Genomic DNA, 26,449 nt, shown 5'->3' with positions numbered 1-26,449 from the left:
ACTTCAATGAAAAGAAAGCTAAGCTAAGCTAAGCTAAGCTAAACCGTGCAGACTTGAACACAGTCATTTTAAAATAAAAAGTACCTGAATTCTTTAATCAGAAATTATATGTATATTTTCCCTCGAAAGTACTAGCATACGCCATTCTGAAAGTTACTGAGTTTAAACATTCATGACACAAGGCAAACAAAGGAGCTCAAAGCATGTAAGAATCAAACGTTGCACAACAATCACCCTGAACGCCTAAAATCCAGCGCAGCCCTGTGCTGAAGGCTTTGAAGAGCCATTCCCACCCTCTACTCACGTCTGCAGACTCCTGTGCTACCCACGTAGAACCGGGCTTGGCAGTGAGAGAGGCAAAGGCCACGTACGGCTCCTTCCACGGTCTGCTGAGGCTGAAGAACGTCCTCTGGCGTCCTGCACTGCAGGCAGCGAGAGGCCCCCGGGCCGACGCAGGTCCGGCAGGACGGATGGCAACCTGTGCACAGATCGAGAGAGCCGTCAGAGCCACAGCTCTGGGGACAGAGAGACAGACAAGGTCCAACAACCCTGCAAACCTGGGAATCTGGCCGTGAACACGAGACAGAAAGGGGAGAACACAACTGGTTTGGGTCCTCTTGTTCATCCCTCTTTCCGGTTTTGTATTGCCGCGGATAAGCTGATGCTCAAAGAACTAGCAAAGAGCACACCCTTTGCAGCAACTCGCAAGCTAAGGAATCTGATGGGGTGCTGTATTTTCTATAACGGAACAGGGATTTTAGAAAAATACTTCGACGTCTTTCCCCCCACCCCCAAAATAACAGCTCTTTTCCCGGTGAACAAATAACATTGGGGAAAAAAACTGCAGTTCTGTGCCACAGGCAGTCAATTTTCCTTTAATTTCTGGAACCGCAACGGTGAACACAATCCCACTAGGAGAGACAGCAAGAAATGGCAGTCCAAAGCACTCATAGGAAGCATAAATTCATCTTCCGAATTTTCAGGTTTTCCAGTGCTGCAAAAATGACCTCAGCGTTAGCAGATATACTAGGTGCGTGTAGAATTTCATCCTTCTCTTAACTCAAGAAAAACTTGGAAGCAATGTACGTTTATTTCAACAGCACAGAGCAAAAAAATATGTCCCCAAGATCACTAAATCCTGAGGGCATGAAAGCAGAGAGTATTTGAGAAAATTTGCTTTTTCTCAAAGTAGCAAACGATCAGCAGGCAAACACAGGAATTACTCATTGACCAGTTCAGCACAGGACAAAGGATCGGCATCGTAGCTGCGTACTCCGAGCACAGCCCCACAAAAGCCAATACAGACACACTGGATTACAGCAGCTGGGGATCTAAGTACACAGCTTACCCTTGCAGACGTCGTGATCCTGGTAAAAACCCTCTCCGCAGCCCTGCAGGCACTGGCCCTGGCGCAAGGCCAGAGGAAAGGAACAGGAGGTGCAGTGGGTGGCCAGAGGTCCCTCACATGTGGAGCACGAAGCATGGCAAGCTGATAAAGAAACAGAGCACAGAGAACTGAAATATCCCATTTTTTCCTCTGTGACAGTGGTGTTCCTGACTACAGCCTCCTCCGGCCAACAATGAAAACTCCCAGCTGGCATGATATTCAGCTACGTGAACTAAGGAGAGCAGAAGGGCACAGGTATTAACAGCTACTAACAGTAATAACCCTCACTCACACAGTGTTTCGAGTGTGTATCCCAGCATGTCTTAATATGCTTCTCAAGGTAAAGAGGTTATTTAAAATAATCTCTCCCAAGTGCACCAAAGAAAACAAAAAATCAAATTCCCCATCCCCACTCGCACTTCAAAGAATCAAAGATTACAGAACACCAGCTTGGAAGGGACCCCATGGATCATCTGGTCCAACCTTTCCTGGCAAAAGCACGGTCTACATGAGATGGCCCAGCACGCTGCCCAGCTGAATCTCCAAAGTGTCTGATGTTGGGGAATCCACCACTTCCCTGGGGAGATTGTTCCAGTAGCTGAGTATTCTCACTGTGAAAATGTTTCCTCTTGTGTCCCACCGGAATCTCCCCTGGAGTGACTTGTACCCTTGTCTTTTACTCGCTGTAAAAAGGGAGTCTCCATCTTCTTTGCAGCCACCTCTTAAAGACTGGCACATGCTGTAAGGTCTCCTCCGAGCCTTCTTTTCTCAAGGCTGAACAAACCCAGTTCTCTCAGCCTTTCCTCATATGGCAGGCTTCCCAATTCTTTGATCATGTTGGTGGCCCTTCTTGCTCTTAACAGTCCCCCCCCACAGGTAAACATCTGGGGAAAAGATGACAGCACGCGGAGGGTGTCTCGAGAGCCTTAGAAACGGTCATGTAAATACGCCTCTTACCTCTGCATCTTCCATTGCTACTTGGGAAATATCCGTCCGGGCACTCTGAAACGCACTTCCCATCATGTAAGAACTTATCCGAAGCACAGGTCAAACACCTGGGCTGGTCGGAATAGCACGTTTCACAGGTCTGGTCACAAGCTGCCAAAGAGGACAGCTCATTAATGAAACGCACTCAATAAGCAAAGAATAACAGAGCCTGGCTACACAGACAAAATAAAGTAAGCCAAACCATGCCTTGTCCTTTCTTTGCCAGAAAGGCATCTTTAAACCCTCGTCTCCAACACAAGTAACCTTTCGCACTTCCCCGGAATAAGTCAGCGACATTCACGGAGGCAGACGTGCGAGTGCAGACACGTATTCCCTGACCTGTATCCCGTCTAGGACTCTGAGTAAGTACAAACACCAGAAATGGGCCTACCCCAGCACGCCCTCCGCTCCTGACACAACCCCCGCCAGCTAGTGTAGTATCCTTTTCCTGTTCGCCACCAGTCTGTGAACGGGCAGCACCGTTCTGAACAATTTCATGTACAAAAACCATCTCATAAACCTTCACATACCTTTGTACAACAAGCATCAGTTATCAGATTGTTCAGGAAGTAAAAGATGGGGGAAGAGTTGATAAAATAAATTGTGATCCTCCTACACCCCCTGCTTTCTTTCTTCAAGTCAAAGTTTTAAGTGTGAAAATACATCTAAAATCAAGCATGACAACGTTACTTATCAATTCCTCTGGTCTATATTCTCCCCAGGCAGCCAGCTCTGAAGTTAACTGACCTGTTGCCTACGATCACTGTGAAACTCTGGCTCCCCTACGTCAGCGGCACCGCCGCTGCCGTATATGCAGAAGGCCCACGCATTTTAGTTAACCAATATTTGTTTCTTTTCACCGGTCAGACAGCCCCCCTCCAAGTCAGCTTACAGCTCTCCAGCTGGGTATCAAAATGCATGTTTTCGACAGAAGATGAGAGGCCTGAATCCTGGAGGTTGTGAGCAACAACTATGCAGTTTTGAGAAATCACTGGCAATAAAAATCAAAATTATGGCCAAGCTGCATCTAAGTTAAATTTCCTTTTAAGCTTAAAGGACTTTTGGCTACGGATGTAAGATTTCAAGCCTGCACACTTCAAAACGCAGGTGAGTAACATTTACTGGAACTTGGGCAAAGTGAAATTCATCCAGAAGCGGCCAGAAGAGCAACAATTTTGTCAACGTGCTCCAGGTTTTAAGCCCTCTCTAGCTGGCTGTGGCTCAGACAGACCTCCATGAAGACAGACAACCCCTGTGTCATTTTTACTGACTCTGCCGGACAGTCCTTCAAAGCAGCCGGAGGCAGCTGCCAGCAAAAACACAGGTTTGACCTGAATGGTTGCGGCAAATTGTAGATTCTTTATTTATTTGAGATTTTTTTTCCCCCTTTATGATCTGTTTGACTCAGGTCTTTTGATTCCCTCCAGCCATCTTTTCCCCTTTTCTCAGCAAACCTCCCCAGCTCCCAAGCCTCATCCGTTGCGCAGGTATTAGTTACTGTGATGCTGAATTATAATCAAATTTACAGAAACCTGCTGGCAAAGGCCATTTTTCTTTCCGCAGACAAACGGATTTGTCAAGCCCTCAGAAACAACTCACTTAGGCTTTCATGCTGCTCAGTGTGGGAAAAATCCTTAAACCTTTCAGCATCTGATTAGCTTAAACGAATTAATAATCCTACAAACGAACAGCAGCTTTCCTCATCCGATATTTATGCAGAAGGTGCATCTGGCTTCTTAGACACGAATAAAATCACAGCTGCTACGTGGCTAAATGAAATATTGATTCCTTTTTTGCAGAGCGCTTCTCAAACTTCTTGCAATTGGAGAAGAAAACAGGTATTTACCGCTGCAGATTCCGTCCTTCGTATAAAATCCCTGCCCGCAGCTGGCCACGCAGAGACCGGCTTTCAGCACGCGCGATGGCTCTTTGCAGGACAAACAATTGTCCTCGGCAGCACCCCAGCAGGAGGAACAGGATTCGTGACAAGCTGCAGGAAAGAAAGGTGCAGGATTAACAAAACAATCAACTACCAATCATCTCTTTAAAATGAAGAGCTTGTAGTAATCCACTTTTTTTTTCCTTCCCCAGTTTTGTTTCTTAAATTCACAGGCATTCACTGCTTCACAAAAGGAAAAGAAAACAAAAAAAATGCTGCTCTACTTATGTTAGGATCTTTCATCCATGCCCTCTCAGGGGTACGATTTACAGCTTCATTCTGTAGGTGCAATATGACATGCAGCGTACATCAGAGCGGTTTCTGTAGCTGTAATCAGCCGAGGAGGAGTGTTGGTAACGCAGTTAAATGCTGTCCCTCCTGGTGCTAGGGGCTGTGCAAGCACAAAGGGAAACCGGAAGGCATCCCATCACACACTGCTTAAAAACCAGACCCGCAGACCACTGACGTTAACCCAGCTCCATGTTTTGTACACTTGCAGGGCTGCAACCAAGATCCTGCAAAATTAAAAAGAAGACAGCCTGCTTCTAGAAACAACTCCTTCTGCCCTTCCAGGAGTCCACGCTGGTGCAAAAGGAACTGGCTGTTGGCCGGTCTGGTCGGGCAGGGCAGAAATCCTCACGTGCTCAGCCTGAGTCATTGCTGGGGAAAGGTGGGCAGTGGGTCCCAGGGCCAGTGCAGCGGGCACTGTGTTCTCCTTGACATCGCCAGCTGAAGGGACAGGCATTCCCTCACTGAGTTCAGCGACCAGGTACTTTTCTCTGTGGGTGAGCCATGTATCATGGCTAGGACACAGTAATATTTCAGATATTCCTGAAGCATTTCACACTCCTGCAGTGCAGGCAGTATAAATGCCCTCTCTGCGGCACCTGGGTACAGGAACACAAAGGCAAAACAGAGCACGACGACACCTTCCAATTAAACTAATAACATTACAGGGATCAATTCTGCCTCCCAGAACAGCTGCTGAACAAGCCACCTTATTCGAAACGGGCCAAGTTCAGCTGCGAGGGCAATTCAGCCCACTGCGGTTACTGTTTATGGAAGCCGTGATGCAGACTCACGTTAAATCCTGTGCTACCAGTGCTTGCGGGAGCTGTGCAAATCACAGCTCTTCTAGCTATCATATTTTTTTCTCCATTACCCCCAAATATGTTCCAAAGGTGTTCTTAAATTTATTATTTCACAATAAGGCAGGCACATGCTTGTGCTCCCAGACCACGGCAGGTGGGAGAAAAGAGAACTTTTTGACATTTGCCCTGTATCCGCAAACATGTCTTAAGTTGCAGCCAACCACGAAAAAACTCTTCCGTGAGGAGCCTCAGCGTACCGCAGGAACCGGCAGACACGGCAGCAGCTCATCCACACGACTAAGAGCACATTTACATACAGAGCAGCGACAAAAGCCCTCCTGCCAAAACAAATCCCCTAAGCGATGTCAATTCCTCCTCTCCCCAGTAACAGGCGAGAGTGAACGTGTCTGCAATCCACGCAGCCCCAAGGTAAGTTTATAGCAAACCAGTGAGCACCACTACTCCCCATCTCACTCCTGTTTCTATGCTGCTTCTGCCCGCTTGAGGCCTTAGCTGCTCTTGGGTTCGTTAATTAGTGTGACGGAGCACCTACATTTGTGCTCGCAGATGAGTCACACTGCGCAGCAGGAGATAAACACCCCATCTTAGCGGATCTCACCGCTCCCCGCGGCAGGGAAGCGTTATCATCTCCATCTCACGCGCAGGGAACTGAAACACAGCGATGCGATGTGACACGCACGGGGTTAGAACAGGGAGTGTTTAGGGGGCCAAGACACGGGACGTTTGAGTTCACGCCCAGCACACGGTCCTTTGACATTCTGGATGTTCCTTCTCCACACTTCCGTCTTTGCTTATTTTCCCTTTTCTCGTCTTCTTCTATTGCCGTGTAATTAGCTGTTTGCTTTCCCCCATCTCACCTTCCTGCATCTTTTCCCCACCACCGCCTTATTCCTGATCTCTCCAGAATGCTGTGGCTTTTCTACTTCACTCCTACGTGAGAAGCGTCTCATAAGGACGCTGGGCATCCTGTACGTGAAAGGATCTTCTCCCTGACTCCTACACCAAGCGCCGTCACGACTATCAAGCGCGTCTAGTTGTGGCCGAATCACAAGACAATGAATACCAAACATCCAATCCCGAGGCAAAGACTGCGCACTTTTCTGCTCCAGTCGGTAATTTCCCTTGCTGATAAAAAGCTGCATCTCATTCCAGCTTGGATGACTCTCGGGGCACGTCTACACTCGAAAGTTAACCGCAGAGTACGAGTTCACGCTGTAAATTCCGAAGTACTGAAATGTCCTCACTTCACCTGCCAGATGCTTTGCTCCTTTCTGAGCTCACTCTAACTTCCAACATCTTTTTGAAAGAGCGGGCACCAGGATGCAGACCTTTTAACTACAGACTTCCCACGGCAGAGCTTGACCCATTTGCTGTTAACCTGCCTCAATATGTTGACGCCTCTGGACATACCCGGTTATTTGCAAAGTTCTCAAGTCCTCTCCAGAGATGCTGCTCCTTTCCAAGACACGCTTTTCTCTCCTGGCAGCGCGGTCTCCAGACTCTGCTTTTAAACATGCCGCCTTGCATACAGCTGTATTAAAAAAGCGCTTCTGATGAAAGCCAGGTCAGTTGGGCAAACATGCTTTGGCTCCCACCACGCACCATTTGCTGCCTGCACTGGACCGAGTGCTCCCGAGAACATCCTGACCTCAGGCTCCTCTCTCAAGCAGCTGCCTCAAGCTGTCCCTCTATGTAGGTCAAAATAACGTCTTCGCCTCCCACCAGCGCCACACATTTTGCTGGATATAAGTCTACCATAAACAACACCCAGGCTGGAAAGGTCTTTGGTGCGGCTGGACCCACACCCCATCCAGCCCTTCTCTGGAGACGCTGCCCGGCAATATTGTTCCTCTGCCAGTCTGTGCACGGCCGCTCTGCTGGGCTTTTGTCACCACCACCGCTATCCTTGCACACAGCTAACTGCGGTGCAAACGACCCTCCCTCCCTGCTCACCTTCCCTTCTGGCTCCGGCTCCCCCATGGACACGTGGCCGTAGGGCTGAGAGAGCAGCAGACAGGCCAGCCTGGCTCATTCCCCCGTTCCCCGCTGCCAAAAGAAACTCACCTCAAATATCACCCTAAACACAGCCACCAAGAAAGGGAGCCAGACAAAAAGGAAGGGTGTTTTAGACAAGGCTCAAGCCAGGTGATGATACAAACCGGCACTATCTGCAGGCTGGAGGAGTTTAACATCTTACTTTACTCCCTTCTCTCCAGTTCCCAGTTGGCCCTCACTGGCACTTGGCAAAGATCCTGCAAATCCACTCCTGGGTATCACAGCAGCTTTCAAGTCTTCCAGTAAGGCAGCTCTTAGGATAAAATTGCCTGTCTTCCTAGATGGGGGGTGACTTCTGTGGTATCTCAGCTACGGAAAGGCTACAGTGAGAGAAGTAAAGATGAAGTAGAAGCTGCCAGAGGTCAACTGACCTTCTGAGAAGCTGCAGTGAATGTGGCAAGCTGATATGAAACAGATCCTCCGGACCCCAAGACAAAGATCAGGCCCAAATGGCTTCTTTGAGACAGAAAGGGAGGGGATCGAAGTAGCAGGGTTTGGAAGAAAGGAAGGAAAGGGGAAAGAATTCAACCTGATTTTTAGCAAGTCAGCCACATTTAGCATGTGGAAGCAGTACCAACGACTCAAAAGTACAGATCGGTAACAATTTCCGCAGGCGGGACAACAAAAAAAAGCACTTGCAGTACGAGCCTCAGCTCTGACGCGCTGCGCCAATCACCAGCTCTGCTCCGCGAGCCCTCCCCGGGAACAGGCTCCGCGCACCCCTCCGACGCTGCCGTTTCTGTATGCGAGGTGGCAAGCGCCTTCAGGAGTTATCACCTGCCAGTCTCCAGATGAGAAACACGCGCAGCCTGATTCATGCTCCTACAGATACAATCCTTCACTTCTCGTGCTTGCAGCCGCAGGCACCCGGACATTTATTTTCACGTCTTGAGGACTTTTTTTGTCGCAAGTCCAGCAGCTACTAAATCCCAGCCACTATCTCCACGCTCGTTTGCCATCAGATGGGACAACTGGAGTTGTAACCAATGGACACCCAACGTGTAGGACCTGGATTCCTGCGGTTGGAACAGCAGCCCCACACCCTTCCTGCCCTGTGTTTTTAGACACTCACGCACAGCCTGCCCGCAGAAGCTTTGGCTCTTTCAGCGCTGGATCACCGCCAGCCCCAACAGCTGCTCCTCGCCCCAACAGCCAAGTAACCAACTCTGCTGAAAAAGCCCGGGAAAAAATGGAAGCACTCAATGAGCCACCGTCAGCTAAAACATCTTTGCCTACAGCAACGAAGCGGCTGTGTGAAAATAAATCAACAGAAGGGACTGCATCGCCAGGAAACTTGTTTTCACCCTTCCCGGCTATTTTCAGCTCAGATCTGTAGGGGCCGTTTTGCATTGCCTCCTTCTCTTCAGTGCGGACACAGGACTTATAGGCAAGACCCTGCAGCTTAACCAGACACTGCTGCCGAAGGAAAGATGTTCAAAAGAACACAGCTGACCTTCCAGGTGCAATAGTGCGTGCCATTACTCTGCCTCAGCTGACGTGATAGCATTCATTGAGCTGCAGTAACATGTCTTTCCAGAAAACTGGTGGAAAACAGACAAAACTTCCATGGTCTCGCTTCTTGGTCAAAGCCAGAGCACTCCGGTGGCTCCTGAGCCAACGGGTCTTTGCTCTGTTAGGAGCTGCGGGGGTGTTATGTAGGAGTCACACAGAAGTGACACAGGCTTGGGCTTTTAGAAGATGAGAGGTCTTGCAAAGTGACCTTTCTATTCCTTCATGATTGACCAGAAGTCAGAGAATCAATTAAAGATCCACTCACCACACCGCCTCTCATCTGCATCAGCGCAGGTATAACATTCCCAGGCTTGACGCCAGCAGGAGGGCTAATGTAAATGGCAATCCAGCAAAAACACAGTAAGAAATCACTGCTTGGTTTTGGGAAAGCACAGATGGGGTCCAACCACCTCCAACCCGCCCTCCTCAGCACGAGCTGGGCAAGCTCAGCGTCGTGGTGTTCAGTCGTTCATCCTCGAAGTGAGCCTCGGCAGCCAGGTACGGCAGAGAAAAACAACCGGCTGTGAATAAAAACGGAAGCGCTTTGCTAAGAGAGTGAGCCGGGTCTGGTAGTGTCGAGTGACACGTTTCAACGTTCGCGTTTTGGGAGCTCAAAGCAGAAACACTTGGGCTCTGCCTAGGCTTTTGAATAATCTTGAAAACATAAATAATTAAGTTAGAAAAATGCAGTGAGAGCACCGAACACTGCAAGTCCTTCGAGCCTTTCTGTTCTACGAGGCAGACATCTTTTAGTTTTGCTCCCCTTTGCTTTGCCTGTGGTGGGGGGGTGTCTTAACTGTTTCCACGGCCTATTTCTGACACAGAAGACTTCATCTACCACTCTGCTCTAAGCCTGACGCAAACTGACCGAGGATCGTTAAATACACTGCTACATCACGGAATCTATTACGTTTTCTTCTCAACTTTACTTTTCTCTTAACGGTTTTAATACTTTACAAAAGCAGGTGGAGGGACGGGGGCAGGAAACAATCTTGGTGTAAGATTAAAATAGGGCAGAGATCAAACGACTGTATTCCAAAATTCAAGAGAGATTCAATTAGACCAGATGTTATAAAACATGAACAAAAGGAAAGACTAATTCATTGTATTTTGTTACAACGCAGACAACAGCGTTTCAACAATAGGATGAAGTGAGAAACCTGGTCTTACAGGTCTTTTTCATCTCCAGAACTAATTCCTCAAGAGGGAGTTTATTGGAACTATAGCAATTAACACAGTCTAGTTCATCCCTTTCGTGATTTTGGAACACGCTTATTGGAGATGTTAAAATCATTACGAGAAAAATATTTCTGAACAGCCTAAGGCTCCTCTGGACAATCAGATTAGAGATTTGTCAAAATAAAGAGGATACAAAGAAAGAGTGAACGGCAATGAATTACGGACCGTATCTGAAATTTAAGACTTTCTCCACCGGTTTGACTTTATGCAGAAAATGTAGCCAGGCAGAACTAAAGCAAATTGGTTTAATTCCCTTGAGGAAACAGGAACAAATCTTCCCAGCAACTTTCAGCTACAGGCATGCGTGACTGCAAATTTGGCTGGAATGTACAATCAGTAATCTACAAACCAGTAATAAAATGAAACATTAGCTTTTCCCCACCGCTTCAGCAGTACGTGGGCGCTGCCAATTAAAACACTAGGAGCAGGTGGAAAGGAAATGGTAAAATAAAACCAAATGAAGTAGCAGATTATTTGATACTTAAGTCTATAAATTCTTTTGGACTGGGTCTCTTCTATTTATACATGCACAATGGGGCCCTAGTCTATAGTCACTGCTGGAGGACAGAGGTTTTTCAGACTTTCAAAACAAACGGTCAGCTCTTCAAGAAAAAACGCTTCAGAAAAGGAAGCTGGACTTACAATCTAAGGTGCTTTCCCCCTGAAATCTGCCAAAAGCCCCAAGCCTGTATTTAATTTTAAGCAGCAGGGCTATTCCCAAAGCCATGTCTCAGGAAGTTAAGCGTATGCTCCATCCCTTTGCTGCATTAGAGCTGCAGGAATACTTCGAAGCCTTCTAAAAAGGCCAACATCAAGAGGAGAAAAGCGTTATCTTTAGAGAAAACAATTAAACTGTCGTGATGAAAAAGCAGCTGCCTTACAGTTTGGGAAAAGTATTCAAAGGAGCAGGGGAAGCTCATAAAAGCACTAGCACAGTTCCATCAAAGAGAAAACTGAAACTTCCCGATCTTATTTTCAGTCTTTCCAATTGCTTGGATATGGGATTTAGACATATCTCAGTGTTTTACAGAATTACTGATTTACTTTGTAAACACGTTTCCTGAGAACAGTTAGTCCAATCAACTTGCAGGAAGAGCGCACCATATGAAACAAATGCACGGCAAAACAAAGCAAAAAACTTTTCCAAAAAAGTATTTTCCGTGAGCTTTTCTGAGTCCTATCAATCCCCCATCCCTCCAAGCGATTTTCCACACACCTCAAAGTACCACCTCCTGAGAAGTCTGGCATTAGCGGCTGCAGCTCGTCTGCGCCGAACTCAAAGAAAAACCCCACGGATCGGATTGCCAGACGTGCCTCAGGGTGTTATATCCTTAGTAAAATTAGTGCATACATCCTGCTCCGTGGCCTTAACGCCACAAAAACCACGGTCACGTTTCCAAAAGAGAATTCTGAATTGAAAGAGGACAGCGGTGAAAAACCGCAACGTTCAAAAGCAGCGAGTTTTAGACCAACAGAACTGATCCGCTGAGGAATTTTAATGAATATTTCCCCAACCAGTAATCAATTTTACACTGTATGACTTAGTTCCTCTGTTCACTCCTTCCTTTACTCTAGGGTGAACATTAACACCTATGTCAACAGCAGATCCCCCAACGGAGAGTGTATCGAATACCTCGGGTACAGCTTTTGTCTGCTCTTTCGCTGTCACAAACTGTTGCAGTCTTTTTTGCCTTGAGTTACCTGTGCAGAGGAGCTGATCCTGAAAGTATCCCTTCCCACACGACGTCACACACTGCCCGTTCTTCATTAGCAGGGATGTCCGGCACGAGGAGCACTCAAATCCATTGGTACAGGCTGAGCACGTTTCATTGCAGGCTTCCAAGAGAAAGAACAGAGAAGAAAGATACACTAAATCAGAATAGAGAAGGAAGATGTATTAATCCCAAGTGCCTCGATGCAGCAAGACTCCCCTGCTCTGATAAAACGAGACAATTTTGCCTCTATTTTGGCAAAAGAGTTTGAGAATTTGCATTTTTCAAGGGCTTCCACTTGAAACCTCCTCCAGTCTTAAGCACATGGTTACTACTCAGTGCGCGCCTAAATGCTTTTCCAAACAAAGCCTGGTAATCTCTTCATAATAAGCTTGGGGGATGCTACGAACCAAAGCAGAGGATGCAACAGAGAAGACAGCCATCTGACAGGGTAAGAACCCCTTGCAGGAATTACCTAAGCAGGTACCCCCGTCCTGGTAGAAGCCCAAGTCACACGTCTCCACACAGCGCCCGCTCTGCAGCTGCCTCCTTGCGTCGCGGCAGGCGTTGCAGTGATCAAAGGAGCGAGAGCAGGTCAAACAGTCCGGGTGGCACTCAACTGGCACAAGGAAAAGGCACAAAGGTAAAAACCATCAGCAGCGTTTTCCATCAGGAAGGCACAAAACAATGCGTACTCCAAAATCCAAGTGTAATTCTTTACTTAGTTCTGTTGGTGGTTCAAGGCCTGTTAGTTTTGGAGTGGTTTTTTTCCCCCAAGATTGCAGGAAAAGGGCTAAATATTATAGTGCTGTATCCTAGCATCTGAGAAGTCGTTGCACAGACTCAGATTTTCTAGACTACTGATAAAAAGGATATTCATTGTCCACATGGTTTCTCAGCAATAAAAGTCCTAAGTCATCAGGCATCAATGGTCCGAAACAACCTGAATTTGAGTTTCCTTCAGTCAAACCCTGCAATAAGTCAAGACTCTTTCCATGCCACCATAGCAGTGGCAGACCACTCTCCCGCCGGTCAAAAGCTTTATGCCACAGCACCGTAGCAAGCGTCTTCTGACCACAGGTATTTTCTCAAATGGCACGGCTGCTCCCTCTGCAGAGGAGAGGCCAAGCGAAGGGTAACCTTCGCTTTACTACTGAGCTACTTCCGCTTGCTGGAAGAAAAGCTGTCGGTTCCTTCCTGACAAGTCCGCAAAAAGGACCCCAATGCTGAAAACTCTCCTCCATTTCCACTAAATAACCTGCAAGCTTCCAGGGAGATGTACCTAAGGAAAAAAATCAGGAATCAAGAGCTACAGAAGCCATACAGTTGAAGATGACAACGAATCCACAGCAATAAACAGGAGGAATGACTAGGAGACTCTGTCTCTACCCATTTCTTTCCAATAACTTTCCAAGGGTATGTGCAGCCCCATCCTTCCAGTACGACAATGAACCGACTACTTCTCTGGGTACAAAAAAATTCCCTCTGCTCCAACCCGAATGTTCTCAGTCAGAGGTCGTATTTGCCGGTTTTCACGTAAACGCAGCTATTTTTAGGGCTATATGCTTTAGATGAGCTGAGAATGCATGGGTTCCCTCTGCCTGCTTCCCCCAGCACGTCTGTGAGAAGCAGCAATAAATTTTTGCTGGCTTTAATGAAGCAGATATGATGGGGACTGATGCTCTGGGCTCACACATTGAACGGCTGCAGGCTGTATTCTGCATTTGTTTCTCATTCCATCCAATGCAACCAAGAAAAAGATACAAGGAAAACAACAGGCTTCGGTAAATGAAATTTCCATTTACCTTTTAGGACACAAGAATGCAAGTTTGGCTCAGTACGGACAATACCATGACTTCAAAACCTGTATTTTCCAAAATGGTGTGAAAGCTAAACAAAAAGGTCAGATTTTCAAGGGTAACCAGTACACAGTGGGATATCTTGATAAGAAGAACAGGGCTGAGAGCACTTTATTATCCGTCCCCTCCTTAGGAGCCTGTGCAGATGCTGTTCCCTTTTGCAAATCCAGGACAACTTTATCTGAACTATCCAAAACCCATTTGCCTCACTTTTCAATTTGCAGTGCTTTGCATTTTTATTAGCATGCAGTAAATAACAAGCTTTAAAACATTCATATGGTAAACGTGCCAAGGCACTCTTGCAAATGACAGCATAATTAAACTGTGGAGCTATTTTCTTTTGACTGAGATCAAACATTAACTGGAGCGCTCTGATAAAACCAAAGTTACGTGAATGCAACAAGGAAGAGCTACCAACATGAAAAATTAGGAAAAAAAGTTAGGAAACTACAGCTCAAGCCTACCAACTATGAAATGTCAATCAAGGAAAATCACAACATCCTGGAGAAAAATGAATTTATATGCAAAATTAACACAGAAGCTAAGGCTATCCTGATCTTTCTAAACAATTACTAACTGGCAGCCACTCAGCCCCAGGTGAGCTTGTGGCATAACAGTGTAAAGCAGGTTCGTTCTTCTTTCTGCTCCCAAGAAATAATCAGGAGCCCAGAAATTCCGAAACCCACGTCAGGATTCAGAAAGGAGCAGTCCTTATAAAACTCTGCTTGAAGAAAAAAGAAAGAAGACAAAACATTTCCAAAACACCAACCTCAAGGAAAAACTCTTCTGCCAAAAGAAAAGAAAACTGACATTTAAATCAGGGGAAGTCAGGGAGAGCCTTTGGATGGAGCTCTAAACATCTCTTAAGAACCCTAATTAAGTTCTATGGAAACCAGTTAATTAGCAAGTGCACACTGAAGACAAGATAAAATTCAACGCAGGTATCAGTGAGGGCTGTAGGGAGGCCAGGACATGCCCCGTGCCAGAGGTGCGTGTGATGCACATGCTCCCACCCAACAGGAGGGATGGCACGGAATGCCGGCCCCTGGTTCCGGACCTGGCTCGCAGCGCGGGCAGCAGTCACCCCACGCCTCCACGGCCAGGCTGCCCGGCGGGCAGGGCGGGCAGGAGCGCTGGAAGCAGGTCACCTCCCCATCCCGGCATTCGCATTCTCCGCACGGCCCGTCTTCCCATTTCTCTCCGTTCTGCAAAAGAAGAACCGCACAGACAGCATCAGGAGCAAAGGAGAGAGCACAAAGCGGTTTTCCCACGCACAGAAATCTCTGGGTAAACGGCAAGGCTACATCAGTGCTAGCAATAAATGAAACGTTTTGGGGACTGTTTCAGCACGGAGGCCTGCCGACACGGGACTGTGTGGCTCTGTACCATTAACCCTCCTGCCCTCTTTGCCTTTCCAGAATAAGGCAGCCTGCACAGCGCCTACTGAGAAGAGTCCTAGGCCCGTGAACACATTCCCTCTCAGCACTCCCTCCAAAGCAGGGCATTTTTCGGTTAGCAGTAAGTCCTTTCCACTTCTTCACCTCCCTTCTTTTTCTCTCACTCAAAGCATTTTCTCCTGTCTCGGAATTTTGCTGCCTCACTTGTCCGCTTCTTTTCCACAGCCCGGTAACAAGTGCTTGAATTTGCTCTCTATCAGAACAGACAGATGCCCGTAATCTGTCCTCTGTCTGAATCTATCTCTTTGCATAACGACCTTTTTGTCACACTTTAAAGCTCTTTCTAACTTTCACAGCATTTTATTTTCTCTCGTCCTCTCTTCTATTTGCCTTGTCTACCATCATCGAGGACTGGCTGAAACACCACGGAGATGAAGAGGTATCAGCAGCTTTCGTCAAAACTACCCATCGCACCTGACACTTGCACTTTGACCAGTGGATGGAGGGGAGAGATCTCGCGCCCGCTGCTCCCCTCCTGCGATCTCCATCCCTGGCTCTCCTCAGAAGGCCACCAAAGCTGCCCCCAGCGGCTGGGGCTCTGCTGGCACCCCGTGAGGAAGTCAAAAGGCAGAAAAGAGAGAGCAAGGATCTTAAATCCTGTGAAGCTTTTGGTCCTCTCTTAAAAGGGATAATGCACAAACGGGAATAAACCTGACACCATCATACGTTTTACTTCACTTGGGTCAGAGAGAGACATCTGAGGAAGGAAAGGGAAGCACTGGCATTAAAAAAACCCCAAACCAGTGTGAAACTTCCCATTTCTCACACCCGTTGGCAAACAGCCGCGCTTAGCTCCAGTCCTCATCTGTCAGAGCAAGGAAAAGTCCACTATATTGGTATATTTAAGCCAAGATACTTAACGTTTCCTTTCTATTTAACTTCAGAAGGAAAGTTCCTTGACAGTATTTATAAAATAATGGACTCTTGTGGCAGTAAAAATTATAATCAGTGGGATACAGAGCTGTATGTTGCCCCAGCTCTGCAGCCTGTACTTTATAGGATTAAAGTCAGGCATCTTTAACACCACGAGATCTGCAGGAAACCTGTGAGTATGTAGGTTCAATATTAAAGGGAAATGATTGATTATACCGCACAAAGGAAAGCCAGGCAAACTTAAACTCTGCAGCAGATGCATACGTTATAAACAAGCGTGTTCTGTAAATTGTAAAAGCAATCTGCAGACAATATTAATAGATTATTCTTCTGCTACACTTGCAAATAATATCCCTCTCTGAACTCGAGCAGCAGAGCCAACTCCTCCAAATCTTTACGAGCAGAACTCACCATTACGTGCTCCAAAGTACCAGGATACTCACAGCTTTGGTATGTTCTTTGTAAACACAGTAACTATTACTTGAACTACATTCAGGACAGCACTTCCCATCTAAGTGAATTAATTCTTCACCCTGCAAAGAGAAAGGTTGCAGCAATTCAAACGGAAACATCACCACCAAAAATACTGTGGAATGCAGAGGCAGAACAGCTCTTGCCCTGGAATGCAATCTTCGATATCTAATTTCACCTTATCTTCTCTCTATCCTACTTCATCTCTGTAGGCACAGTCAGAAAAATGTGCTTAGTGAATACGGCAGTTGCAGAAAGAACCTCAGAAAAGGCCACAGAATTCAGCGATAAGGCCATTACTCCATCCCTCTGTCGCGCAAAGAGAGACCCCCCCCAGTATAATCCACCGCAAGGACGGAGAATAGGAATGCCATATTTTTACTTACTGTGAATCACTAGGATTTTACTGGACCACTGTCACGATTTCAATGCATAGAAGCTTACCTTCATTTTGAATGTTCTACTCTTTTTCCCCAAGAGAATTTCAAAGCACATGCTCTACTTATCCCAGATGGAAAAAGCCTGTCCTTTGTTACAACTGTACAACTCCACAGAATCCACTTAAATAACTTCAGTTTGAAGACAAGAAGTTAGCAGCAGGAGAAGGGAATAAAGCGCCCTAATTCCTCACAACTTTTTGTGCCCAAGTGAAAGCTGAACGTTTCGAAAAGAGGGAGACTCTGTCCTTGGGAACCAGGACACAGCTCGAAAGAAACAGCTTTGATTTCCTGACCTGAGCAGCTTTCCTGGACCAGATTTTCACGCGCTGTAAACACAGGTAAGGTAATACATACTAGTCAGAAAACAGACATACGTATACAAGACCACTACAATTAAAAAGTTATAAACGAACGACTAAATTAGATTTGGTGCTGCTCTGCACTGAGCACTTGTTTAACCCATGCCCAATAAATGTCAGTGTTAATCCCCATCCCAAATCTCAGTGGGCATAATCTTCACTTCGCAACTGGGCTGATCGTTTACCTGCGACAAAAAGAGAAGCCGTGACCGCTCGTTAAATGTCTGCGAGGGGCTCGCATACCCAGTGCAATCACACAGCTCACACCGGTTTCCATTTCAGTGTGTTGCTGCTTTCTTCTGATCTCGGCTCACAAAATTGAGCCCAGCGCCAAGTTTACCGAGTTGCTGATTTACACCAACTGGGCATCTGTGCCAGCAGTCATTCCAGGGGATTTTTCACTGTGCCACGTTGGCACGGTCACCAATTTGTGTCTGTGAATTACTTTAGACACAGACAGCGCAATAACAGCACTGGCCACAGTGAGTTTCACCAAGGTAGAACAATTAAGCCAGGCCACGCTCTGGCAACCCTCACGTATTTCTGAGAACGGGTAAGAGAGGAGAAACCGTACGGTTCTTCGCCGTGCAGGACCACACACAGCCTAAACCTCTCTCTGCCTGTTCCACACATTTTTGCTCTTAAATCATTACTTCAAGATGCCATCGGCAGCGGTTGGATCTCACGTCACTACTATGTACTGTAAATCCTCCCATCCCCATCCCTGCCCATGTCCCCACCCACACACGTAAACGCACACTATAGGAAAACTGAGAAGAACTAGCCACGGAACATGGCTCGCCTAGCCAAAAAAAATGCAACCACGCTGCTCTGCCAGGGCTCAGCAAAGGGAGAGGCTGTGTGAGATGGCTTGTGGCTTTGCTGGAGAGAGATTCATCATATTCCAGGTTGAGAACACTGAAAGGCAGTGACGGGCTGGGAGGCAGAAAAGAGAAAATGATGTTTTGTGCCATGTCTCTCAAACACGTACACACCCACATCCACGTGCACCGTCCGTAACTCGCGACACCCCGGCTCCGTTTCTTCTAAATACCAGAAAGACCCCTGCGGCGCGCTGGCTGTACGGTAATCACGCCGCACCCTGCAGGCTCCATCTTACTGATCCTGTGGTTTCTAGGGCTGGCGGGGCTGCCAACAGAAATAATCCATCGCCAGCCTGCTCGGGTGGGCTGCAGCATCCCCTGCCAGCACCCATCCTCCTCTGAACACCGTCACGAGCGTCCTTACTTAGCTGGGGTGCCGGCAAGTGCTCCAGCGGGATGATTTGATGCTCTGACAGTTTGAGTGGTTTTGGTCGAGCGCATCCACATCCACGGCTATCCCAGCCCGCCGCGTAACTTGTATTCCTAGCTCATCAGTAACCTGCTGAAAACGGCTTTTTGAAGATTAGGTCAGAATCACCGCAGACGCTTTCATTTGACGGTTGCTGGAGAGGTTTGTTTGAAAGGGTTTATAAGCTAAACCTCTACCCGACCCTCACGTAACGCTGTGAGATAATGTCGAGCTGCCTAGGATTTGCAGTTCGTATCTGTGGCCTCATTACACTTTAAATAGGACAATGTGACCAGGAAATTAATAATGCCTTAATGAAGAGACGACTCCAAATGCTCCCAGCTTCACATCAGCTCTGATTTATTGATGCAGGTGCCTAAAAAGCAGACCTGCAACTCAACAAGGAAAAAGCAAAGCATTTGCTTTTTGGGTAAATATTTTATTGTCATTACTTAATGCACGCCTTGTACTATTGAGCTAAACTACGACTGAACGTGACTTGAGGAAGCTAGTTTATCTTAAGGGAAGCCATGCAGGATAACAAATCCTTGGGCAAATACCTTTTATCAAGCGGGACCATAACTCTTGTCTGCAACAAAGGACACCGCCTTCCTCCTTTTGTCCCCCCAGCAATCATGTTTCGTTCCATTCAAAATTGCAGCAGTTCGTCTTCTGACAAATAGTACCACTTTTTTAGATGCTCGGGCTTGTAGAGGGGTGGTTACTTGTGAGAGCCTGCGTTTGAAAAATTGCTGCGCGAGTGATAACGCTGCACACTTTTTAACTCCCCAGTTTTGAACCCTACACGCTAACATCTTCAGCTATTGTTCTGTAAAATATCCCTGGCTTTTCTGAATAATGGATCCTTCGTCAGTGCCCAAGATATGAGCATGAATATTAAATAATTCTCCCTGCTCAGCCGTGACAGCACACCATCATCATTAGTGTAAATGATCCAATTTACAGCCATAAGCACGCGGGAAGCTGACTGAAACAGATGCAAGCGCACAAGATTTTATGACAACCACGACCTTCCGCCCAGCAAAATCTCTCCATGCAGTTTAAGGTCAGACGATCGTCAGCAGTCCTACGCCAGCGACAAGAGCTTGGGTCCCCCACTCAACGGATTTTTGCTATTTACAAGGCACAGTATGAGATGAAGAAGGACTTTTATTCCTAGATACATCCTCTCCGCACGATCGTCATTTGGGACGCTGTGCGTGGATTCTCACTTTTTTGAACACTCATTAAAACAATCTAATCCAGTGAATCCGTTATGTCCGGATTTTGGCTGGACTTCAGACGCAACAAAAGAGCGCTGCTCCTCAAGATTTAGCTTGCAGGCCGTCGCCAGAAAAGCCACTGAGAGAGAAAACTTAGAAAAACTTAGAAGGCTACAATTCCTTCCTTATTCTTCACTGACGCTGTGGAGTAGTAGCTACAAAGCTGATATTAGCCCACCAATTAAAACAGACGCAGTGACAAACACCACAGAAGTCTTATCCCACTGCAAAAAGGCAATTCGAAACATATTTCCGGGGGGCGGGTGGGTGTGTGTGTCTGTGCATGAAGCATTCGACCCTATCTAATGCATTTTGCACGTCCACTATAGAGCAAATCTAACGTAACCTGGGGGGGGAGATTCAGTTTTGGAGTAAACAGCACCGGGAATAAAATATCTTACCAGCTTCACTTCCATGCCAAAAAGGGCATGGAAAAAAAAGGAGAAAAGTGGAACACCGACTTCCAGATCCAAGTACCCTACCGAAGCCCCCTGTAGCATACAGAATGAGATAAAAGGAACATTTCTTAAGCTTTTAACTACCTCTGACCTGTACGTCCCTCCCCGCGTCCAGCTCTTGGTAAAGCCGGTGGTCGCTGAAACCTCTGGGTGCCTGACCCTCCATTAGAGCAGGCAGACAACAGCGTGGGAGGGAATCCAAGTTCAATTAGTCACCGATTCACACCGGCTCGCTTCACAATACAAGCTTACTAGCAGTCAACCTTGCATAGAAAATCCGAAGCTTACTCTCCTTTCCTGCAAAAGTGTTTGCGAGGGAATTGCACAAAACAAGCCCCGAGAGAAGGGCAGGTTCTTCAAGCGTCTGAAGATGTCGGTTGAGAAAAAAAGGGGGGGAAAAAACAATCACAAGACTCGACAGATACATCTTGAAAGAAGAAAATCCTTCTTACCTTGGCACACTCCACTCTGGCACACTCTGCTTCCTGGCAAGTGACTCGCCCTTCCTCACAGACGCAGAAGTCACAGCGGGTACCATTCCACATCTCGCCGTGGTACCTGACAGTGCCATCATACAAGCAGCTTCCCTTGGAAGACACGCACTCCTCGCAGCACTTCCCAGGACGCTGCGCTTGGTTCTCCCCCTACAAAACAGCAGCAACCATTGAGCAGGACCACCGGAACCCGCCGGCACGGGTACAGGGACACGTGCAGCCAGGGGACGGGAGGTGAACGATTTTTAACTACCTTCTCACAGTTAATAGGGTCACAGGTCTCTCTCAGACACCTGACTTCCCCTCTGTGACAAGCACATGCAGTGCAGGCATTTTTTTTCCACTGTTCGCCATGCTGTTCAAAAAGAACATGTATGCAATTGTTAAGTGCACTTTGTAAATGACCACACTCTTTCCCGAAATCTGTGCTGCTTACGGAATACCAAGGCTCCTTCTGCATGTCTGTACCCGATAATAAAGTTTTCTTAAAAAATGCTTATCTCTACAAGATCAGCAAACGGGAAGAAGAGGTAGGAAGTCTAGATGACACTGTGGTGTGTGTTTCTCATTAATTGCAAGCTAGTACATTAGTGAGGCCTTAACTACTACTATTAGCAAAAAATAATCATTAACAGAAAATCCCATCTACATATATTCATTAAACAATGCACCAAGTTAATTCCAGAAGATACAAGAACGCAATAAATACTTTGACCTTCACCAGTGCTTTCTGCTTCCCTCCTTCAAAAAAGTGTGAAAAGAAAGTGCCTGATCTGCTTCACCCTGCAAACTTCCTTTCCGTTTGCCAGCAAATTCTTATCTAGTCCTAATTTCTTTCAACTCTTCTGGCTTTCCAGGAAGAAAAAAAAGCAACGGTTGTGCTAAGCTATCAGTGCTGGCAGAAAGTCAGATGTCACGGAGAAGGGAGAGAGAGCTGTGCCAGAACTTGTGAACAACTGCCTTTCGGTGCGGCTCGTCAAAAGTTACCTGGTACACTCTTCCCGACACCGAGCAGGGCTTTGGGACACATTCTGGGCAGCATTTGCCAGGAGGCATCACCATAACTTCATCCTAAACAGAAAGCAGGAGAGAGAAGTCAAGTAAGAGGATGAACGGGTAATGTGGAGCTCCGCATCACCGCCTGGAATTCCAGGTATTTAGTATCCGTGCGATAACCCACGGCCACTCAAGGCTTCATTTTGGCTCCGGTATCTGGCTTCACAGCACGAGATCAGCGTAGAAAGCTAGAAAGATATTTCCTTCAACTCATTTTCTGGGCTTCTTTGAATGGCAACCGAGCTCCAAATACACAGACAGGTTTATCGAAGCCAATAAAGACACACGCACACACACGATAAAGTACATAAATTCTGTATACAGATAATCAGAGAAAGAAGAAGTATATATAAAGCTATGTAGAGAAGCACAGAAAAGCATGAGACGGAGAAGAGAAGAGGTTTTTTTCCTGGTACTGCCGCATTTTAAGGCTTCGAAAGTGTGATTTACACTTGCCATCTCTCAGGCATTTGCACTGCTTTAGTTAAATCCATAGAGCATAACTGTCTGTACGGGTGTTAAATTATGCTTAAAGCTGGATTACCTTAATTTAAACTTTTTCATGACTGATTTCAATCACACTGGAATAGGCTGGCACTTCACATCAATATAACCGTTTCTGCATGCCTCAACTCCGGCCATCCAAAACGTGTCTGTAATTCCCCAGCTGCAATTTCACATACATCCAATAATTTGGATATAGCAGCGTTCACCAGCACCTCCCTCCGGCCACCTCAGGATGGACCAGAAGACTGACTTGTGGACTGAAAGTAAGTGCAGAAATGCCAAGCACTATTATCTCCTCTGCTCTCTTAGTCAAATCACTAGCTTTCAAGGAACGAGTGGAAGACTTTGGATAAAGATAAGATTTCCCAGCAGAGTTAAAAGAAGCCTTTCATGGATTTCGGTGGGATATGAGGTGGGACGTTCAGGTGCACTCCTGCATGCAACAAGGCATTTTTGAAGTTCCTCTCCCTCAGGACCCAGGGAAGGACACAGTTATCTGAAAGACGGAAGACGGGAGTTTAATACTGGGAAAATTTATGTATTTGCTTTTGACGGGGAGTGCAGAATGAAGAAAGTGACAGAGATAAAGGCGAGAAAATGATAGGTGTGATTGAGAGCAGAACGGGATCCTTGCACATCCTGCCGATGTCCTTTCCACCAGGCACCTTGGTAGGAAATATCTGGAACACCATCATAATCGGCTTTCTGCTGCTTTAACTTGGATGCTCTCAGCCAACCATTCTCAGATACACCACAGCAACAACACAGTCGTTTCTGCTTCCACAAATTGAATCCTAATGATTAGCCGATTAAACATTAGTGCAATCAGTCAGCAGGTAACATCGGTCCATTTGGAGTGGGTAAAGAGGAATCTAAAGCAGGCATAAATTTGTTTTAATGCACAGTACTTAGTCAACGAATACTAATTGGTCATCTCAGGACAAAGCACAACAATTAGCAGGCACAGAAACAGGTGGGTTTTCCTTCTATTAAAAAAAAAAAAGTGTTAATTGCACAAACACCTGGTCCAGTAATAGAAAGCTGGGTAAGCGTCAACAGGAAGAGAAGTTTATGACTACTGCTTTTGTTTTTCTCAGTGCTACAGGGAAGTGCCCTCAGCCAGAGGAAACATTCCAAGGGAGCGCCTGGATTCATCACTGGAGCATGGTAATAGATTAAAAAATATCTGGGAAATGGCAGCCCCTACAACATAAATGAAGGTCAGAAAGAGGGATTTCGAGGGAGCCGGCTCCTGCGTTTCCTTAGGACAGCATGCTGTTGTAGAGGAGTACAGCACGGTGCCCAAGACAACTGGTACAATGGGCCCAGTGAAAAGAAATCGAACGAGCACGGTCACACCCTTAAGCATTTTCAATATAATAAAGAGAATTCAAAAAATTGAGTCACTTGTAGAGAGTGTGGAGTACTGTGTAGAGTTTGCTGCCTTTACTAATCCCTCTGTTAACACTGTATATAATCTTGTAGCGTTTCGGTTGGGTTGATCGCTGAGTAAGTGCTAAGAACTCATCATTTGTCCACAGAAAAGTCCCTGGAGACAGAAATGTCCCTGTTCTCTTAACTGGACTAACGCCGTGAGTTACTACTTGAGCTTCCCTAACTTACCTTACTGGTTTTGTCGATTTCTCAACACAAGCACAGGTAAGGAATAGTGCTCTGAGGCTTCTCTTTCAGCTGAACTTGTTTTGTATTTCTAAACTCTTTAAGTCAAAAAGGGAATTTCATCCGCATTTGACTACTTTCAACTGTATTTCTAGAGTTCCCGTAATAAAAAAGTAAACACGACCTGCAAACCAAACTTTTCAGCCGCAAACCATACACTGAAGTTGGTGAAGATAAACCCCCATTAAAAATCTTGTGCTTTCTTTCCTTCCCTTACAGAAATAAAACATTTCCTGATCAACCCTACATAATTTTTACAGTATAAAACAAAAAGCAGCTTCTTCAGACAGTAGCTGTACTTAATTAGCCAGCAAAGGCATGATAAGAGTAAAATGACGGGGAAAGAAGATACAGGGGATGAGACAGACAGCAAGTGTATACTGACAGACTTCACCGCTCCACATCATTTCCATACATCAAAACTCCCTTTTCCAAATCGCCCACTTGTCAGACAGAAGATTTGCCTGCTAATTCGTCCATCTGCATGAGAAATGGCCCTTGCCGAGGGAAAGACAGAAGGCCGATGGGTCCTGACCTGGCTGCACAGTAGAGGCTGGCAGGAAGCTGTGAAGCACTGGGTCGCGCCGTCCCTGCAGACGCATTTGGAGCACCGACCGAGGCGCCAGTCCTCACCATCCCGGAACAAGCGTCCATCAAAGGAGCAAGGCTCTAAGAGATACGAAACAAGGGGTAATCATCTTTTCCAGGGCCCTTTAATCCCTTTCCGTCACCCATAATTAAAACACAGATGTTGCGCATCTCAGAATTCAAAATTCCGGTTTGTCCAAGCAGGTAAGGACAGTAACAATTCCACCAGTTTTCAAGGGGTTTAGACTTGTGAGTTAAGAGCTCTGGGTGCACTTCTCCCACTGGACTTCTATGAGAAAAGGTATCCCATTGTTGGAACTTGCAGTCCGGGCCTGCAAGTGCCAAAGGTACCCTCAGCACGTAGGAAATATTTGCATCTTTTTTATCCAGATTTTAGTCTCCAAAATAAGAACATATTAGGCATATCTGCTCACTGCTTAAAGCTTATCACTTCCTCTTGGCCTGTGGGTGAAGCCCTTAAAAATGTAAATATGATAGCAGGACATAAAGAAAATTAAGAGACACACCTGACACCAGCGTCTTCCCAACAGAAATGAGTAACAAGAGAAAAGCTTTCCAGATTTGTTACTAAAAGGAGATTTCCAGTGACCTACCGCTCGGACCACCGAAGCCAGACAGTGCCCCATTCACATGCAACACTCACCGCCGAGCCCCACACATCTGGGACAGCAGGATCCCTGAGCAGTGTATTCCAGCTCCCCTCGTCCACAAGTGAGGGCCGGGCAGGTCGTGGGGCTGCAGTTCACCTTCCCGTGGGCACAGGAGCACCGGACACATCCAGAGGTGGTCCACTGCGTGCCGTGCTGTGGCGCGACACAACCGAAGGCACAGAAAACACAGACGTGAATCCAGCTGCCAGTGAGACCCGTAAATATCTCTTCTCCCTTTTAATGCCCCCTAGACTAGTGTTAACTTCACTCTTTTGCAGGCCCGGTCAATCTTTGCACGCTATAGCCCTTACTCCTGCCTGCGTTGTTGGGGCAAAAAGTAAGTTAATACTGGTAAAGCGGCAAACCTGGGGATCGGCCTGATTTTCCTTCCTGTTGCAGTGTGGCATCCAGCAACAATGTACTGCAAAAAAAACAGGCTATTGTATCCCGCCCCCCCGCTACAGCTTCTGCAGGGCAAACTCTACATTTAGAGACTTGTTTTCTTTAGAGAAATATTCATCATGGGCCCTGACACACACCTCATCACAAGGTGGTCGGGTGAACACCGCCTGCCCCACATACTTAACACACTTCACTAAAATCTCGTTAGATTTGCGTGTTCATTAATGCAGAAACAAACACCTCTACCCTGAGGCATGGTGAGGAAAAATTGGCCCCAAGAAGAAACCTGCTGGTGCATTGTGACACTCTCCAACAAATAAGAGAATGCTAATTTTTACAAAATATGCAATATTGAGTTAGGCAGGGAGTAAAAAGGCTCTTGCCAAACAGAGGACAGATATTTTCTTTGATGGAGCTACCACTAGGGCCAGTGTTGCTAGCTAGATACTTGTAGAATGAAGGTCAAGTCATAAACCATTACAGTGGCTTAATCACCAAAAAGAAAACTTCTTCCTTCAGGAAATCTGTGCCAATCATCAGGGTGAGACTTTGCATTGACACAAACACGGCTGAATGACCCCCTCACAGTGGAATTGGACTCTAGCTACAAATATG

The 26,449-nt window shown here is 46.6% G+C and overlaps 1 protein-coding gene across 6 annotated transcripts in view; it reads right to left on the bottom strand.

Moving 5' to 3' along the window:
• FRAS1 (Fraser extracellular matrix complex subunit 1) overlaps window positions 1-26,449 on the bottom strand; it is a 167,765-nt gene that overhangs the window by 80,802 nt on the left and 60,514 nt on the right. For 5 of the 6 annotated variants that reach the window (XR_008466567.1, XM_054202557.1, XM_054202559.1 and 2 more), the window contains exons 5-17: window positions 25,426-25,585; window positions 24,709-24,842; window positions 21,918-22,001; window positions 21,184-21,285; window positions 20,889-21,080; window positions 16,576-16,665; window positions 14,860-15,007; window positions 12,419-12,562; window positions 11,933-12,067; window positions 4,221-4,364; window positions 2,345-2,485; window positions 1,349-1,489; window positions 305-478 (exon numbers count right to left, since the gene is read on the bottom strand). Coding sequence is in view for 5 of the 6 variants with exons in the window: in XM_054202557.1 (XP_054058532.1) it covers window positions 305-478; window positions 1,349-1,489; window positions 2,345-2,485; window positions 4,221-4,364; window positions 11,933-12,067; window positions 12,419-12,562; window positions 14,860-15,007; window positions 16,576-16,665; window positions 20,889-21,080; window positions 21,184-21,285; window positions 21,918-22,001; window positions 24,709-24,842; window positions 25,426-25,585 (1,789 nt within the window). In the remaining variant the exon portion in view is untranslated. The remainder of the gene's footprint in view (window positions 1-304; window positions 479-1,348; window positions 1,490-2,344; window positions 2,486-4,220; window positions 4,365-11,932; window positions 12,068-12,418; window positions 12,563-14,859; window positions 15,008-16,575; window positions 16,666-20,888; window positions 21,081-21,183; window positions 21,286-21,917; window positions 22,002-24,708; window positions 24,843-25,425; window positions 25,586-26,449) is intronic. The other variant, XM_054202558.1, reaches the window with a different exon arrangement.

The sequence above is a fragment of the Rissa tridactyla genome, chromosome 5 (genome assembly GCF_028500815.1).
Source record: "Rissa tridactyla isolate bRisTri1 chromosome 5, bRisTri1.patW.cur.20221130, whole genome shotgun sequence".
Taxonomy (NCBI): Eukaryota; Metazoa; Chordata; class Aves; order Charadriiformes; family Laridae; genus Rissa; species Rissa tridactyla.
This window is presented reverse-complemented; position numbering and strand designations above follow the sequence as displayed.